Source organism: Dromaius novaehollandiae, chromosome 2 (assembly GCF_036370855.1).
Source record: "Dromaius novaehollandiae isolate bDroNov1 chromosome 2, bDroNov1.hap1, whole genome shotgun sequence".
Lineage (NCBI taxonomy): Eukaryota > Metazoa > Chordata > Aves > Casuariiformes > Dromaiidae > Dromaius > Dromaius novaehollandiae.
Genome location: NC_088099.1, coordinates 165,053,956 through 165,072,757, shown reverse-complemented (window position 1 = coordinate 165,072,757; position 18,802 = coordinate 165,053,956). Strand labels below are relative to the sequence as shown.

General features: G+C 38.9%; 1 protein-coding gene across 11 annotated transcripts in view; it reads left to right on the top strand.

The window, feature by feature from the left end:
- The window catches only part of AGO2 (argonaute RISC catalytic component 2), a 62,618-nt gene that overhangs the window by 26,713 nt on the left and 17,103 nt on the right, over positions 1-18,802 (top strand). For 9 of the 11 annotated variants that reach the window (XM_064507905.1, XM_064507908.1, XM_064507911.1 and 6 more), the window contains 10 exons: positions 4,293-4,477; positions 5,817-5,953; positions 6,090-6,224; positions 9,150-9,237; positions 9,992-10,139; positions 10,324-10,443; positions 10,800-10,922; positions 12,674-12,807; positions 15,770-15,954; positions 17,953-18,112. In XM_064507905.1, coding sequence (XP_064363975.1) covers positions 4,293-4,477; positions 5,817-5,953; positions 6,090-6,224; positions 9,150-9,237; positions 9,992-10,139; positions 10,324-10,443; positions 10,800-10,922; positions 12,674-12,807; positions 15,770-15,954; positions 17,953-18,112 — 1,415 coding nt within the window. The remainder of the gene's footprint in view (positions 1-4,292; positions 4,478-5,816; positions 5,954-6,089; positions 6,225-9,149; positions 9,238-9,991; positions 10,140-10,323; positions 10,444-10,799; positions 10,923-12,673; positions 12,808-15,769; positions 15,955-17,952; positions 18,113-18,802) is intronic. The other 2 variants (XM_064507907.1, XM_064507913.1) reach the window with 2 other exon arrangements.

Sequence of the window (18,802 nt, the reverse complement as noted above, 5' to 3'; positions counted from 1 at the left end):
TGAGAAGTTGACTCCAAATTAGTGCGTATTACTTTTAGTCAGAGTACGGAAAATGCTTTAACATGAGAAGTAAGGTTAAGGTGGTTATGTTGGAAGTGCATTTGAAGTCTCAGTTCCTCTGTGTGCATGAAAATAATTGCAACCTACTCTTTGAAAAAGGTTAACTTTACTAATTTTGTTAATCGCTTTGAGTGGGAGAGAATTACGAAGCATGAGCCATGATACTTTCAGAAGGGCTGTTGGTATGAATCTCACTGGGGAGACTGTTTTGCGTGGAGGTTAGCACGAGATGGCTTCAGGGGTGTCATCTATGTAATTGGCTCACATTTAGCTTCACTTTAATAAATTTTCATTTCCCCCCCCCCCTTTTCCCATCAGCTGTAGGACTTTCCTCCAGGGCAATTAGATGAGTGGGGGGTTTCTGGTTTTAGTTGTTCTGTGTATAACAAACGTAGCAAGTTTGCTGCATCACTGATTATGTCTAGGATCATAATTGGAAAGATTGAACACATAAACGATTAATACGTGGCCCTCAAGCTAAATGAGAAAAGAGCCTGATTTACCTGCAACATATGTCAATAGTGGAAGAACTGATCCTGAACAGACCGCGGATATCCAAGTTGCTGGCATCTTCCTCCTGTTGCTCTTGCACTTGTGTACTCTGTCCTCAGCTCTGGTCAGTGGTGGTGCTTTTGGTTATTTTACTTTATTTATTTATTTTTTCTATCCTTGATGACAACTTGCTTCTTTTATAACTTTTTCTCTTATATGAACACTTTTCATCTTTTCTTCTTGGCCTTCATGATTATCCTACCTACTTATACGTTCTTTCCTTTGTTTCTTTAGACTGTTCAGAGGAAATATGAAATACAGAAATATTAACAGAATATTTTCTTAGTTTTTACTCTTACACACTCAGGAAAAAGCAATGTATAGGACAGTGTCAAATTAGAAAAACATTAATAGTCTCTTTGCTTGTAGCTTCTAAGAGCAAGCCTAGTTCGCCTTTACCTGTGGCTTTTAACAAACCTGCTACGTTACTTCTATATCTGCCTGAACTGTGCTTCTAAAATTAAAAGCTATAACTAAATTTTAACTTAATCTGGAATGTTTCCTTGCCTAGTAAGATTTAAGAACAACTAATACATCTTAAACAGTCTTTAATTAAAGAGATGCATGTAGCTAACTAAAAGTCCTTTATGTGAATTTGATGCTGAAAGACTGAGCAGGAGGCTGCTACAGAAATATTACTTCTGTTCCCTTTTAGAAGGGAAGTCTAGTCCCAAGGGCAGTCTGTTAATCCAGTGTATGGCCGCAGCCATGTTACTTAACCTCACTCTTCTTGACTTTGTCCGTCTGAAATACTGAAATAATTCTACTGATGGCTGTATATGTGGTAGAAGTGGACCTCTTTCATAAATGCTGACCGTGAGGGTGTCCAGAGCAGTGCATGGGAGGTAAGCACCCAAATATTTGATTGAAAACTCTGCATCTGTTTTCCTCTGAATCTGTGGAAAGGAAAAAGCTCTCAGGTTACTGGACAAAAGGTCCTTCATATGCTGAAAGCGTGGCTAAATAGTCACGTAGCAAGGCATGGATTTCATAGAAAGGGACCTGAAGTGCAGAATTCCCCAGAGTCGCGTGGCCAGGCTTTGAGAGAGCTGCGAGCAGATGCAGAAACTCCTTTAATTGAGCACCATTTTTAACTACTGATGCACGCGGACTCCTATGAGTAAGTCAGACCTACAGGACCTGTTCTTTTAACAATGACGTTCGCTTTCAGATTTTGCCCCTGGCTTAGTGACTTTTTGCATGGCTATACAGTAACACCCCTTTCGTTTAATTCCTTACCTGCAAAATGGTATTAACTGCGCTGCAGCATAGTAATTGCTGCAGCAGGAATAGGTTAGTGACCGAGACTGAACACCTTTTCCTTTGGTTGTTCCTTGTGCAACTGTAGGAAGCCAAAGATTAAATTTAGCCTTGCTATTTATTCCTAATAGTAAAGTAAAATGGGAAAGATTCCCATTTAAAACGATTTTTCTTTTTTTTTCCGTGTTTTGCTTACTCTGTGAAACTTGAATGTTCTTGTTTGCCCTTAAAAATGTAGAGTGGGATAAATCACAAATGATCGCCAGATTTAAATTCTGATTTGCAGCACTTAAAAGTATAGGTGATCTTCTTATGAATGTGGATTATGGAATCACTTTTGGTCCTAATGTATTATTATGATTTCTTTAATGGACTCAGTAGAACTTAAACGCTTAAAAAGCATGTTATTCACGTGAGATGTTAGAGGATGAAAACCTGGGAAGCTGGTTTTAAACCTTATGTACTTCAACAGTGACTCTAATTCAGTTATTTTTAAGTGGTTTTAGTCGCGTCAGCAATATCTATTTGGTCCGAATTTGCCAGTGTAAATTCACTGTTACAGCTGTGCTAAAAGTAATAGGTATTTGGCTCCTGTCTTACTCTGATAGTGTACTGATAAATTTGTCTAAGATAGCTGAGTACATGTATGTGTTAGGATAGAGTATATTTTTGGTCCTGAAAGGGTAAAGTACTTTCCTAATTCTGGCATATCTAGTTTTAAAATTAAAGAATCTGGGAGTGGGTCAGGCCCAAGTTTGCACTCCGGCAACTGGAATACAAATTCTTCAATCCTATGTCTTTTATTTCCACCAGGGATACACAGTTACTGCAACACAAGTAGTCCAGTTCTTTATCTGTTTCCATTCCATCATGGGTAAGGAGCTTCGTAAATTGAAACCTGGAGGGAAGGAAAAAAAAAAAAGACAAAAAAGTCTTTGTTTAGATTAATGGAACGAAAGTCATTAATAATCAGCTGAGTTATGTATTCAGCAGCGTCAGGAGTAATAAAAATGGTGTAAGTTGATTTGCAGCAGGCGAGAAGTTTAAAAAAAATGTAATTCAGGTGCAGCAAATATTTTCCATCCTCTAAGTTACACGTAGGTTGGAGACCTTTTGACGGTATAGCAGAAAAAGACTTCAGAAAAAGCTTCCAACCTGTGTCAGCTGAAAACCTATACCTGTATTTGCATTACTCTGTGGTAGGATTAACATCTCGGGCTAGATTCAAACCAGTGACCCAGCAATTACAGGCTCCCTTTTCCATCATTCTCCTTCTGCTGCCTGACTCTTCCGGCAAGTGATGTTTGTGCAAGAGGAGCGACGAGGCTGTAATATTAATTTTAACTGTCTACTCTAAGTTGCCAACTAGGTTTTTGGCTTATAGGAAGGCTTATTATTTGTGTTTTATTTTTGCTTCGTTTTTTTTAATGTGAGCAAACCAGTTAACTGTCACAAAAGACCAGATGATTGCATATATTAGCTCCCTGCTACCCATGTATTGTTTTCCCTGCCCCGCTAATTACAGTTTGTCTGTTAAGTGGATGCCTTTTGTATTTAAATTGTAAGCTCCTTAGGACAGGAAAATCTAGTGTTTTTGTTTATATCTAACACAAAGGATATTCTGATCTTGTTATTTCTTGTAGTTGTTCCCAGAAGCTCTAGTCATTTTAAACAAGCCTTAATTTTAGCTAAAGAACGTCTGTATTCAGACATTCTTTGTGTTAATAAAGAGGAGAAATCAGCATTGTAAAATGCATTGCAGCTAAAGTAATTTAAAATAATACAGTTAGTCAATGTTTTGGGCAAAAAATTCAAAATGGAGCATAACAAGCCTGTTTCTTGCACGTCAATATTGCTGGTACGTGAGCCATCACTTATTCTTTGGCATCTAGAAATAATAGTTATTTCTTTGTTTTTTTTTAAACCTCTTTATGGATTGTTTCTTCTCATTTGAACTGTGTTCACAGTATATATATAAAGTACTCTGTCTAGTGCTCTAGAGAGAGAAGGTCTGAAGTTCATGAATCTTGGCAGGTAATGACAGCCCACATTTTATTGCACACGCAGAAGTTGACGTTGTGAGTGTTGACACATCGGTATGTGTTAGATATCTGAATCCAGGTTTTCAGAGTTTCTCCGAGACCTTCCTGGTGATACACAAGGGCTTCCAAAATGTACCTTGCCTTAATGAGGGAGGTAGATGCAAGTTGGGAAGTATGCTGGTTTTCTGAATTACATCTTTGGAAAACCTAGCTGTAAAAGAGGCTGTACCTAATATATGTTGTTTCTTCAGCATTGCTTTGTGTCTTCTCCCATGCTCTAGAGTTGATACTCAGAGGAATTCATGATCCCCTCTAAGCCCCTTTCATTTTTCCCTTTAAATGGAAAGAATCATCTTGGTTTGTTGTTTGGCATTGTTGCAGGTGGAGTTGGAGGTCACGCTGCCAGGAGAAGGGAAGGACAGAATATTTAAGGTGGCTATAAAGTGGATGTCCTGTGTGAGTTTGCAGGCTTTACATGATGCTCTTTCTGGTCGGCTGCCAAGTGTCCCATTTGAGACCATCCAGGCACTGGATGTAGTCATGAGGCACTTGCCTTCCATGAGGTGAGGGGAAGACCTTGACGTTGTTTAGAAAATTGCCTTACTGCTCATACTGCTTCAGTGGCTATTTTACGTAGCATGTAGTTTGATAGATCAACCGCAATAATAGTAGATCTCGTGTGCTCAGGCGAGAAGCAATACTGCTGCTTTTCTGCTCATCGGGTGAAGCTGGTAGCCTCCAACGTGGACATGAGTCCCTTTCCTCGCTGGTCTTCAGCCTCATTCCATGTTCGTATGGTCCGATCGAGGGAGGGCCCTTCCATCTCAACCATACTTCATTCCCCTGTAGTCTTAAAAGAGGGACATCCCCCAAGCTGAAAGTAGTTGGAGGCTGGGAGACATGTAAGGCTGGTTTCAAACATTATTACCCTATTCTTATGTTTTCCTGGGCAGATGTTTGTAGCCAATTTGGTATACGGGATACTGAGCTACACAGGCATTGATCTCACCTGTTATAGCTGTTTTTATAGAAAACACTTGAAAATGTTCTTTTCCGAGCAAGTGGGATCTTCAGCATTTGCAGTCAAACCCAGGAGACACTAGGTTGCATAAATTCTGCTGCTAAGACCACTGTTCAAATTAAAGTCAATTGGAAAGTAAAGAGCAAAGCTTAATAAGGCTGAACTTTCCTGTTTTAAAGGACTAAATGGAGAAACTGAGAATTAAACTTATGTAAATATCCTTAAATATCCTATATAAAGTTGAATTTATCCCTAACGTGAGGATAAAAAAAGGTACTTGAGTCAGCTTTTACAACAGAGAAAACAGCCCTTACCAGTTAGTCACACGTCTTTGCTCAGAGAAAAATATTAGCACTGGTTTTGATTAGTTTTATATTAAATGAGTAATACTCAAATACCAAGATGAAAGATGCATTAAAAATATTTGTTAGATCAGTCTTTTACTCAGGCAAAGTTACCATGGATTTCAGAGGAAGCTATTTGCAGATAAGGAGTGAGATTATCAGACTGTTGTTTTTGATGTTAGAGATACTTAATTATTTTCTAACTGAATCATAGCTGAGTTTTTAACAGAGCACAAAGAATGTTGTTAAGGTTTTTGGTTTGCATTAGTGGGTATGTTACTGGGGTATACTGATAATGGGTAAAAAACCCAAACAAACTGAGTACTAGTGAACTTCTCACTGTAACTAACTGGAACTGAGAGGTGCAACCTAAGTCCTGATGAGAGTTTCAGGTTATTTATAATAGGAAAGACTGATATTTCTGGGTTTTTGAGTAGGAGTTTGTATTAGTTATTGTTTTAATGCTGAAGTTTTTTCCTTCTGCTTTTATTTTATGATCTGATTCTTTAGCTAATGCATTCATTTTTTTTGTTCCAGATATACTCCTGTGGGGCGATCTTTTTTTACAGCATCAGAAGGGTGCTCAAATCCGTTAGGTGGTGGCAGAGAAGTTTGGTTTGGATTTCATCAATCAGTCAGACCTTCATTATGGAAAATGATGTTAAATATTGATGGTAGGTCCTATACAAATTCTTTCTCCCTCCTTTTTTCTAATGGAAAGCCAAAAATGTAATCCCGTTTGCTGGGTTTCTTAGCAATTTCCTCGTTGTTATTGTAATATAACTTTAATGTATATGTGTTTGTCTATAGTGTCTGCGACCGCATTTTACAAAGCACAGCCAGTTATTGAGTTTGTATGTGAAGTTTTGGACTTCAAAAGTATTGAAGAACAACAGAAACCTCTGACAGATTCCCAAAGGGTAAAGTTTACCAAAGAAATAAAAGGTAATAATACTATAAAACTCTTTTATTCTGTGTGATGGTATATGAAAACCACATGTTCAAAAAGTTTGTCTGTAGCAATTGATTTCTTGTTGGGAGACAGATTGTCACAATGAACTGTGAACACAGACTTTTGAGCAAAACTAAGGAGCAAGAATCATTTTATTACTTGCATATATTCCAAGAATTTCAGGACTCTAGTAATCAGTTTTACATTTAAGCCTCTACCTATCCTTTTTTCCTACTGTCGTAGCTTGAGCTCTGTAAATTTACTGAGTTACTTTGTGACTATAAGCAAAGTTGCATCAGTTGAGATTAATCAAGTATGAAGCCACATATTTATCACAAGTATAAAATATTAAGTGAGCATACTTATTTAAGCCATGCACGCTTAGAGCTCCGGTGTGCACATAAGTACATTAGCACATATTAAAGAATCTGTGGCAATGATGATATGCATGTGCTTTTAGCCCATGGCAAATACAGGGTAATTTTAATTAGCTTTGCCTGTAATGAAAGTGCTTCAGTGAAACCATGAAGATGATACATTTTACTTTAAGCGTTGGGATGAGCTAAAGCTTCCTAGCAGATGGGTAGTCATTTGTTGTACTGAGATTAGCTACCGGCTTGCGATTGTGCAAACTTCTCCTCCTGTATGTTGTCTTGACACACCTCCATTTCTTTGTGTCTCACCCCCACCTGGGCATTTGATCAAGCGTCGTGTCAGAGTTAGCTCTGCACATTGGCATCTGAGAATATCTCAGTGCAAACTGCTTAGATCTTTTCTCTTGGGTATATAGAGCAGCATCTCTTACTGTGTCAGTCTCCTTCAAAAAAAATTATTTTTTCTTTGCACTTGAATGTTGCTATCTTTCTTGCTATTTAAAAGTTATATTTACTGTAGCTCTCTAACTCTTCTTAAAGTACACCCTCCCCCCCACCATTTCCAAGGTAAATAAAAGTTAGTTACTAATGCAGAAGTTTCATACTCTTTTTCCACTTTCGCAACATATGTCAGTAGTGCCAATCCTGATTTGATAACAAAGATAAAATCTAGATTTGAATCTAATGATTTCAGAATGTTTGTAAAGGCCAGGATTTCATTTATGTTTTTAAATTACCTGGACTTAAATTTTTCCAATTACTGCCGATTTTAAGATTTTCACGTGCCAGATTTTGCTAATAATTTGACGACACGTTTTTCCGTACTTAGGTATGTTTCATACATATATTTTCCTGGAAGAAAATTACAGTTATTCTAATACATAATGACTGAATCAAAGAATAAGTGGAGGGAATATTACTGTTTGTGTTCACTGAATCCTTACTCATAAGATGTCTTCTGGGAAATCGAGGTCCTTCCTCTGCTCATCTATCTCCTACCTGATAAGGTGATGTAGGCTTGTGACGTAGACATCCCTCCTGGTGCCCTTATATATCTGAGAAGGGTGACTACATCATAAGCCTGAGGGGATTATTGAAGCCCCTACTTAGCAAGCCAAGTATGCCGTTAGGGAGGTCAGGCAAGATATGCTTATTAGGAAGAAAGTTAGAAGAGAAAACCAAACTCCACTAATCTGTCTTGCAATGAAGGCAACTTTAGGTCTTCCATGTTCCCACCAGAAAAATCATCTTGAGAACATTTATTTGCCCAGCTAAGAGCTTGCAATAAAAATATAAATAAATCCTCCCCTTTCTATTGTTGTGTGCTTTCTGATGGGATTGTACTGTTCATAAATGTTTTGCAAAAATAATAAGCAGGCACTGAGTTGCCAGGTATCATTGTCATTTTTTTTCCATGAGGATAAGGTCTTCAGATAAGAAACAGTCGTCTCGGCTTTTGAGCAAAGCTAATCATAAATTGATGCGTTGAGGTAACAGTTTATCTTCTAATGAAAATATTATGATACAGGCTTCAGAGATATTCATGACAACTTGATGTTTACTAATGCTTTCAAAATAGTTGGCACCTGGAGCCCTGACAAATAATGTGGAAAGATTTGTATGTTGTTTGGCAAGTTATTGGTGCCTTTAGCGGAGAGGTTAAATATACACTGTTACTCGGCAGCTGCATGAGCTTGTACACATGTGCAGATATATAAGGAATTTATATCCACAGCCCCTTCTTTCATAGTCCCCTACATTCAGCTCCCTCTCTCTAATAGTCCACCCACATCTGTTTTTGTCTGAATATGAAAGTAATACAAATGAAAATGCAGTATTCAAGCTAATTTTGAGAGGGCAGTGGTGAATGAGAAATGTTTCTATATAGCTAGCTATGCTGTGTTGTTTTGGGGTGGGAAATGTGCAGAGTGGGGACAGTTCCCCCTTTTTTTGGTTAGCCTTCTCTCTGAAAATTGTTGGCTTTCAGGTAGGCTTGGCTTTTGTGCAAGTGGGGTTTGTGACAGCTGTTAGTCTTCACTAGAAATACAGCCCAGCTGCCTCATTCTGGAGGGTGCCCAGGGTCTCCATAGGTGTTTTTTGTTTCCAGGTTCATTAGGTCAGGGCTGGTTGCAGCAGTTGGAGGTCTCATGGTCACTGTATGCTTAGACATAAAGTATAAACAAGCTTTTGTTTCATGGAAGAAGCTGCATGCCCTTTTTCTTCCTTCCACCATCCTTGACTTCCTTAGAAGCACAGAACTAAAATTATCTGAATGCATTCAGCTTTGTCTTTGAACTGGTGGGGCTTTGGGGTTTCATCTTGCCTCTATAATTCTTTGTTGGACTTTGGCTGAAGCTCAGGCGTTTTGAATGTTAGCACTAAAAATTGGGCTTCTTAGGTCTGTCTGGAATATTCTTCAGTGCTCTGAGAACATGCTGAATAGTGATAAGCTTTGCTGTACAGATTGAGTAGTCATGTTTAGTAATGAAGAGGACAGACACCTTGATTTTGAAGAGATGACGATACGTGTTTTCCAATTTTTAGGTCTAAAGGTGGAGATAACACACTGTGGACAAATGAAAAGAAAGTACAGAGTGTGCAATGTCACCAGACGACCAGCAAGTCACCAAACGTAAAGTATTTTGCTTCTTTTTAAACATATGTTTAATCTCATGCTGGAAGGGTACCTTGCCTGCCAGCCTGTCTTGCAAAATTATACTTTATTTGGTCAATATATTTAAAATATACCTCGGAGTAATTTTCCAGTCTTGCTGTTCTTCTTATTTTATTCTACAAAGGGCACTTCAGCTAATTCCTTCATCTTAGACCTGTTATCTGTTTCATTTTTTTCTTTATGGATTTCTTCAATATTGGAAGAACAGAAAGCCCTATTGGTAGCATAATGTTTCCCGGAGTTGAGTACAAAGTTGATGTCAATTGGGATCAGGTTCTTCATCTTGCTTACTACCAATCCATTTCCCTCCCCAAGAAATCTTTATTTTTATCACTAACCAGAAACTTGCAGATAACTTCAAAATACACAGATATTGTATTGGTTTTGTGAATCTTACAGTGGCATGACTGTAATCTGTGCATGGCATATCATAAAATATAGGACCAAGTATGACAAATAAGCAGAAAATATTAGTTATTGCCCTTAAGGCATCCAGTCTTAGGAAACTTATGTTATAGCTTCAGGTATCACAAATGTTAGATAGTGATAGTGGCAATGGTGGAGTCTTAATCATAAAAGTATACTTAGGTCATCTAAAAAAGATAGGTTGAATTTCCAGCAAACTTAACCTGTGCCAAGAAGTGTATTGAGCAAGCCTGGGAAGGTGTTTTCGATAAAGCGATGGCTTATGTTCACATTTGACTTCCAATAGATTCCCACTTCAGCAGGAGAATGGACAAACAGTTGAATGCACTGTAGCTCAGTATTTTAAGGACAGGCACAAATTAGTTCTACGCTATCCTCACCTTCCATGTTTACAAGTCGGACAGGAGCAGAAACACACGTACCTTCCTCTTGAGGCAAGTGAACTTTAATACAATATTGTATTCTGGGAAGGGGGTGGGGGGAGACAGAGAAAAAAGGCTAAACTGTTGACAAATTGTGCTTTATGAGTAGCCAACTTTGGAAATCGTGCAAATAAGCGGGGAAAAAAATAACAATTGCGTTTTGTTTTTTAACCTAAGTTTTGTGGGGCTGTTTTAGGTGTGCAACATAGTGGCAGGACAAAGATGCATAAAGAAACTGACGGACAATCAAACTTCCACTATGATTCGGGCAACCGCCAGATCAGCACCTGACCGTCAAGAAGAGATTAGCAAATTGGTAAGTGTTCTGTAAGCGATGAGAGCAAAGTGTGGTAGCGAACTTAATTTTCTTCCTACTGCTAGAGGATATTAAGTAGTTTGTACAACTATGCACAGCTAATATGTCTGTTTTAAGAAGACTTTCTCTGTTAGTCACAGAGAAATATACTCTCACAAAGGGTTTTCAAATGTTCTTTTGGTGCTTTATTTCAAATTTTAAGGCAAGTATCCAAGTGGAATTAACGGAGGCTCTGAATGCTTGGCATCACCTGTGTGTAGGGACACAGTGCTCAAATATGGTTCTCTCTGAAAATTTTACATCTCATGAAAAGGGCTTTTTTTCTGCAAGCGATATATCATTCCTTTTAATTTCAGATGCGGAGTGCAAGTTTTAATACTGACCCTTATGTTCGTGAATTTGGGATAATGGTCAAGGATGAGATGACTGATGTGACCGGCAGAGTCCTACAACCTCCCTCAATCCTCTATGGAGGCAGGGTACGTTGAACCGATAACTGTATTATCTGTGATTGCATTGATTACCAGCTGTGGTAACTTCTGTAATATGGTTATTTTAAATGAATGAAGTTGGATGTAATGAGATAAAGTCATGATTGGTGTAATGTTTAGCATGTAAATATTTTTTTAAAAAAATCCTTAAACTTAATGGCCATGTTGTATGTGATATGCTACCTCCCCCATCGCTTCTTTATTTTTAAAAGAAAAGCTATAGAGAAAAATATGTATAAGTTGTGTTTTTCTCTCATGCATTGATTTTGGGGATTTTGCAAGGAGAAACTTGCAAATAGTGGTTCAAATCAGTGCATATAGAAAAGAACAGAGACAAATTCTATTTTTGTTATTTATTTTTGCCTCCTTTAACACTGAAATCTTCTTCCTGAACTTCTGGTTGGGTTTTGAGAGTTCTTGGGGGAGCAGCTGTGTTTAGGACAACTGTCTTAAGGTATTAGCTCTATCAGCGTGTTATTCTCCAGAGCCACCCTTTCCTGTTGGAGTATTTGACAGGTTTTTTTTTTTTTAAATAGCCTGTCAGATGGCCTCTGTCTCACATGCCCTTGCTACTACTTTTTCCAAAAAAGCTTGAGAAGCCGGATTTTTTTATCAATTGTATAACGTATCTGTTGGTTTTATTTTTTTATCAATTACATAATGTAATTCCCCCTTTTTCTGCAAGAGGGAGAGTCTTAATGTCTATGATAAATTAACTTGTGGAGACTTCTGATGGACATCATGTAAATTAAACACTGCAGCTGAAAACAGCTCTGTTCCCAGGCCCAAATGGGACTGTTCCCTCTGTAAACCTGCCCTGGGAAAGGATCTTGAGCCTTCTCCCTAATGTTCTTCTGTCAAAACCAGACAGATTACCTCAAACCTTCCCTCCCTGACGAGTTAAATTAACCCAGCTGCCTTTGCCTGATCCTGATTAGGGAGAGTGCTCACATGAACTGTTGTGGCACCAGAAAAGGGGGAGCAAAAGTTTAAAGGCAGATAAATGGGGTGGAGGAAGTACTGCCTTCAGCCAACACAGCTCCTTACAAAATGAATTAGCAAATCTGTGTCCTGAAAAATTCCCTTACGTTTTAGCCTTTGCTGATAAATGAAGGGCGGACACGGCAGTACCTTGTGTAAAACATCTACTGGATACTAATACTTATTAAGGTAATTAACATCAGCAGAATCACTTTAGTTGCCTTATTTTATCCCTTATCCTCTAGATAATCCATCACAATAATGTCTACTCGATAGGAGAAGTGTGTTACACAGGTCAAAGTTCAGTAACCAGTCATCTGTTGTCAGCTCTTTCACTTTTTTCCAAGTGACCTTGAACCACTGTTTGTCTCTATTTACTGATGCATAAACATTGATAATACTTGAATTTAGTCACTCAAGTGTTGGGAAGCTCAATTAATTCTTGGAAAGTTCACTGAGCAGTTGTGAAGTTGCTGTAGAAATGTGCATTCCTATTACTATTATTTACCAGTTGTGAATCTCTGACTTACTATCTATACATAATTTCTATTTGCTGCTGATTTATAGAAGCAAAAAAAATCATCAACAATAAAAATGAGCATTATCAGGATAGATATTTGAACAATAGAGAGAGGCCTGAGACTGTAAATAGCCTGCTAGTTAGAGTGGAGCAGAAGTGTAACTGATTTTTGTTAGCATGAATTGTTTTCTGCATTAGTTTTTTTTTCTTTTTTTCTTTTTTTTTCCTCCACTTCCAGAATAAAGCAATTGCTACCCCAGTTCAAGGTGTTTGGGACATGAGGAATAAGCAGTTTCATACTGGAATTGAAATAAAGGTTTGGGCAATTGCATGCTTTGCTCCCCAGCGCCAATGCACGGAAGTTCATCTGAAGTAAGTGTGCTTCCTAAGAAGATGGCTTTATTACGTATTTGTTATGTATGGAAGTGCCATATGTTGCACTTATTTGTTTACTAGATATATATATTTTGTTAAATTGTTTAACATATGGAAATATGTCTGTAACACTGCTTTAGATGTTCTAGCTGTGCTTTCAGCGTCATGGGTATTGAACTTCATGTTTTGAACCATGCAATTACAATTTCAATGTTAGCATCGTGGTTTCATGAAATCTCAGGATCGGAACCAACTTACACTGTGTGGCAAGTTTCCTACCCCCGTGAAGCCTTAGCGTAGAGTTAAAAATGAATAAAGAGCAGTGGAGACTATTGAAATGATGCAACGAACAGCGTTTATCACTAATCATTTGTCAGTACTGAAAGCTAGCATGTGTGTGTCTTATGTCTCAATTTAAGTATATTCTTTATAACTTGGAAAAAAACCCTATCTGTGTTGAACCTATTTAAAAGGTAAACTTTAATGTAAAGCAATCGAATTTTGATCTCCAATTTTCTGCCCCCTAGAGGTACAGTAATGTATAAATTACTGTATTTGCAAGATCAGTAAGAGCAGTTTGTTGTTCTGTTGACCTCAAGCATATGAATGAAATTCAATTTTCAAATGTGGTTTCTCTATTTTTGGTGGCACAAATAAATAAATGGAAGACCCTTGTTAAAAGTGACACCTACCGTTCTTAGATGAGGGAAAGCGTGCCTGCCTACGTACATGGATTGTCTCACTCCTTGGCACACAGTCGCGCTTTCCCTTCATGCATGGGCAGATGCAGCTCTTAGCAGCTTGCTCAACTGCTCTTTTCCAGGGAAATGCAAGGCAGTCATTATCCGTAACAATAGCATTACCATAACAATGGTGTTTTGGATAACTTGCCAAATAGCTAGGGAATGTTTCCCGAACAAGCGGTGGTGAAACAGTAAAAATCTTCCGTTCTGCTTCTTGTCCTATTGTTAGGGCCACGGTCTCCAAGTCCAACTCCGAGAAGTTGGTCAGGTTTGGGGCGTAAAGCTGATTGGAGGAAGAGGCACAAGCCTGCAACATAATGAGCCGAAACAGTTTTACTTTTAGCTTAGGTGGAATTTGTCCTCATCCCGAAAGGAAGTTCTTTCATACTGGGAGTTTGTCTGCATCCAGTCCCGTCTTGTTGCATCTTGTTGAGCGAGTTGAAAGCCAGCTCCTGTAGAGCTATCTGGTTCTTAGCTCAGAGTAAACACCTTCAGAATCCCTAAAAGTCTTCAAAATCATTTGACTTTAACTCTTGGGAACAGTGAGATAACCTTTCCTGTTAGGCACCGTGCTTGTGGATAGACTCCTGCAAATACAGGCTCAAAACTTGTAGTGTTTCAGACTTGTATATCCTGCTACTGGCTATTTCTGCTTGTAGTGGTGAGTGTCTGTTTTGCCAGGGAAAATGCACAACACAGCTATTTTTACAAGAAGTCACAAGCTGCAGGGCTGACGCTCATATTCTTTTATGATCCCTGAAAATAACATTGGATATAGAAGAAATTAAAACGTCACATCGTCTAAGTGGGTAGGACCGTGTTGCCTGGCACGCTTCTGTGAAGACAAGCAACTTCTTAGGCACCTATGGGGACATCTACTCTGAAATAATAAAAGGTCTTTGTCAACGTTGATGTCAGTTAACCGTTGCTACCAGGGATCACCCAGCTATCAATTAAACCTTTGGTAGGAGAGACAAGTGCCGAAAAAGGACCTCTCTGGGCACTTCTGTGTTAGCGTTTTAGTTTGGTTTGGGAGCGCGTATTTGAAGACTCTCCTGCTGGTCACCACTCGCCCGGCCACATCCTGCATCCAGGAGCAATCTGAGTGCACGCTCCAGATTTCTTGTGGGTGAAACTCAACCAGAGGATGGGCATCAACCACTAACGGGCATTCATCCCACCGCACCCGGCTACAGCCGCTCTGAAGGAAAATCCCGGAAACACGGGCAGTGTGGGTGTTGGTTCCTCAGCGCCAAGTTCTCCACTCTACACATCTGTTCGGTGGCACCTTGCTGCTTGCTAATCTGGATGCAGCCTTTGCTTCTCAGGATGGGAGTTATGGACTATGTGCTGTTGACTGCAGGCATCTAAGTGCCCCAACTTTGAAGACGCTTCCTAAACTCAGTATGCTTTACAGGGCCCTGGACTCCTACACTTAAGTGCTTTTGATTATCTTGTTTAAAATAAGCACAGTGAAAAATTTCTTCTTGGTATCCTCTCAAAGGGAGAGATAGCCAAACACTGCAGTGTTGACAAGAGCCAGGAGACGGAGGCAGACTGCAGCACGCCGGACCTGCTACCAGGGGCCCTGATGGACTCTTCACCCATAAAAGCCTTTTGCACAATTAGGTTGTCTCCAGTTCCAGCAAAGGGTGTCTCATATTGGCACCGTCCTGAAGAAGGTTTGTCTTGAACCCCGCCAGGATCCACCCTTCCTCTGATACCCAGCAAGTTTTTCTTGTGCAGTGTTATTGCTGTTTGCTCAATTCACTGAGATACAACTGCTAATGCCTTCTGTTGGTCGTTCGCCTTACCAAGAGAAGAACAAACTCCTGCCATTTTTGTAGCGATATACGCTAAAGTATTGTAGAGCTGGCTATCCAAAATGGTGTTGCTGTAGTGTTTTTTTGCAAAAAGTAGCTCTTACTGTGTTTCTCATCAGCAGAGCTAATGGGATGGAGTAGTTCACTTGCTTTACAAATGAAATTTTTGTTAACTGTTATTTATGCAAGGTACTTAATTATCTTCCTCTATTTTTTCTTCAGTCACTAAATAGGGAAAGCCATTTAATTAGAGATGCACTCGGGGTGAATTCTGTTTTTTTTCTTCTTGTACAGCAAAACTTTTCAAGTTTAACAGGATTGTTCCATTAAAAATGTGCACAAAGTCGAAATGTTTTTTGCCACCTAAGAGTCTAATGTGTGTGCATCCTTTAGGTCCTTTACGGAACAGCTGAGGAAGATTTCAAGAGATGCGGGAATGCCAATCCAGGGGCAGCCGTGCTTCTGTAAATATGCCCAGGGCGCCGACAGCGTGGAGCCCATGTTCAGGCACCTGAAGAACACGTACACTGGGCTGCAGCTCGTTGTAGTAATTTTGCCAGGGAAAACGCCAGTCTATGGTCAGTATGTGCAAATCACGAGCGTATGCATGTGTCAGTCACCATATCATGTATTTTTGTGAAGTGTCTGAATGACAGAAGTTTAATTCTAGTTTAGTTGTATAGATTCCATGTAGAAATGGGCTGTGCACCAATTTTATTCCTTTTCTTGTGCTGCGTGATGTTTCTTGTTAATACTGTGATTTGTTTAATCATTTTTCATTTTAATTTGCTTCATTATTTTCTCCTTTGAATTTGCTCTTTCACATTCGTCCTGTTCATGACACATTCAATTTGCGAGAAAGCTAAAATCAAGGCTTTTTATAAAATTGTTTAAAACCTGATTTTTCAGTAGTTTAAGATGTTTTTAGAGCAAGTCGTGTGCTAAAAGCTTCAAGTGGCTGAACAGTGAACTCAAAACCTGTGCGTAGCTTTTAAAACGTCTTGGCTGACTCAACCTTTGGCAAAAACCTGCATGAAGTGGAAGATTTCTGCCAGTGGATTTTTCCTGTTCTTTTTGTTTTTAACTCTTGGGTGGTGAGGACACAAATGCATACGGTTTCATAGGTTAAAACTCAGTGATGTTACACTGTTTCAGGAACAGATTGCTAATTTGTATGTTTTACAGGGCTCATCCATGTTGGTTTAATACGCTTCAGACACACCATGCATTTTGTTTTTAATTAGCTCTTCCTGTACACAGAACTGCTCCTTTTCCTGTCCTGTCTTCTTCCTTTTCTCACGCGTTTACTCTGCCGAATTGCAGGATCATCTCCTTTTTTCTCCCATAGCTTCAAGGGCTCGCACTTGGCTCAGAGCGAACAAGCAGCTGCAGATTTGGTTTCCTCCATCCTGCCCCATACCGCTCTCTCATCAACTGAAGTTAGCAAAAAATAGGTTCCTAACTGTTCCTTCAGATTATCTGATACCAAGTAAAAAGAGAGGCAGGGTAAAAAAGGAGCCTTGAGCAAAAGGAGAACCTTTTCATTTGTGTTTTTGTTTCCCTTAAAGGAAGCTGCTCATTGCCAATGTGTTACTAGAAATCCAGTGTAAAATGACATGCTCGCTTTTCCTGCTTGGCTTTGAAAGGGGACTCCTTCCTCTCCGTAACCACAGAGAGGAGGTGGCGTCACTCTCACTCACCGTCCTTGTCGCTAGCTTCAATTATGGTTCTCCTCTCCCCTCTAATCATCTGTCTCTATTTTTTCCCTGTGCTCTTCCATACTCTTGGGCTTTCTATACACCCGGTTTTGCTTTTTCTCCTCCTCTTCTGCTCCCCAAAGAGTATCTTTCCCTCTGGTGATGCCAAAGGGGGATTGTGTCTTCTCTGAGCTCCGAGTTGCTTCAATTCCTTTGGAGCCTAAATTTCTTCTTTTGCAGAAAGTAAGATGATGATGCTCTCAAAGCCTGCAGTCTCAGTTTTATTATTAACAGTAGGGTTTGCTTAAACCTTTGAAGGGTGAAACTCTTAATGAGTTCCTTCTGGAGTTTTTATGGGCCATCCTTTGCTAACGTCCACTTTTTAATGCAAGTCAGGTTCAAAACTAATGAACTGATAAACTGGCAGGATGATGTTCATGGCTTGGCTGAATATTACTTACCACCTCTATTAAGTTTGCATTAGTCCAGTGTTTAATGATAGAATAGCTGTTCATCCTGGTGTTTTTTATATCACCTGACTTCACTAGCCGAAGTTTCTTCTGAGCTACCGATGAAGCACAAAAACTCTGAAATTACAACTAGTGTAATTTAAAATAAGCTGTAGTTAACAAATGGTATTTGTATTTATTTTATGTTTAGGACCCAGTTACTGTACTGTCGGCAGGTAGAAGTTATACAGAGCTGAGAGGAGGTTTGCTTGGAGGCTGGGGTGGTTCTTTATTTTTTGTTTTTTAAAAAAAAGCTTAAACGACCACTTTGCTGAAACTCTAGGAGTAGGTATTCGTCACTGAATTAATGTCTCCTTCATCTTTTCATTAGCAATGTGCAAACACTCTTTGTTTTTGCTTCGCTTTGCAGCGGAGGTGAAGCGTGTTGGTGACACCGTGCTGGGAATGGCCACGCAGTGTGTTCAGATGAAAAACGTGCAAAGAACGACACCGCAAACCCTGTCTAACCTTTGCTTAAAAATAAATGTCAAATTAGGAGGCGTAAATAATATTTTACTGCCACAGGGAAGGTAAGACCTTTCACAGAAGAAGAGGACATTGTATTGTAAAGAGAATGGGGATCATATTAACAAAATATAGTTGCTTTTATCTGTAGTTGATAGCACTGTAGTTTTTTAAAGTGACTATTTAGTCAAACTATCTTTGGGGTTCTAGCCTGGTCCTGCAAAAGCTGGGTTATAAATGCTGGAGAAAAATAGTTGTTCCAATTGAAACATGTAAGAAAAAGTAATAAAAGTATTTTAATTGCAGTCAGACCGTTGAAGTCTACAGCTTTCATTTGAAGGAAGAATTTATAATTTCTTTTTTCTTGCTTTGAGTTTTTAGAGACATATAGAAAACATCTTGAATAGTAGCACCTTTTCCTATATAATTTAATTGTCATTAGGATTCTTTATTCCATTGTGTGTCTCGACTTAGAGAGAAATTTGAAAAGACAAAAGTTGGGAGCAGGAAAAACTGATTCATTTCCAGGTCCAGTTTACTGTGCAGTTTCTGATTATCGTTACAGTGTTTTAGTTAAGCACTTAAGCACTATAAGCTTTAGTTATACTGTGATATATTCTGGAATGTTGCTTTGATACTATGGAATTCCATGTTTATCAGATCATTAAGTTCTTTGTACACTTGATTAGAGTGAAATAATATCTTATTTGTAAAAAACAAATGGACCCTGTTGTTCAAGATTCTATGGGGTTTGT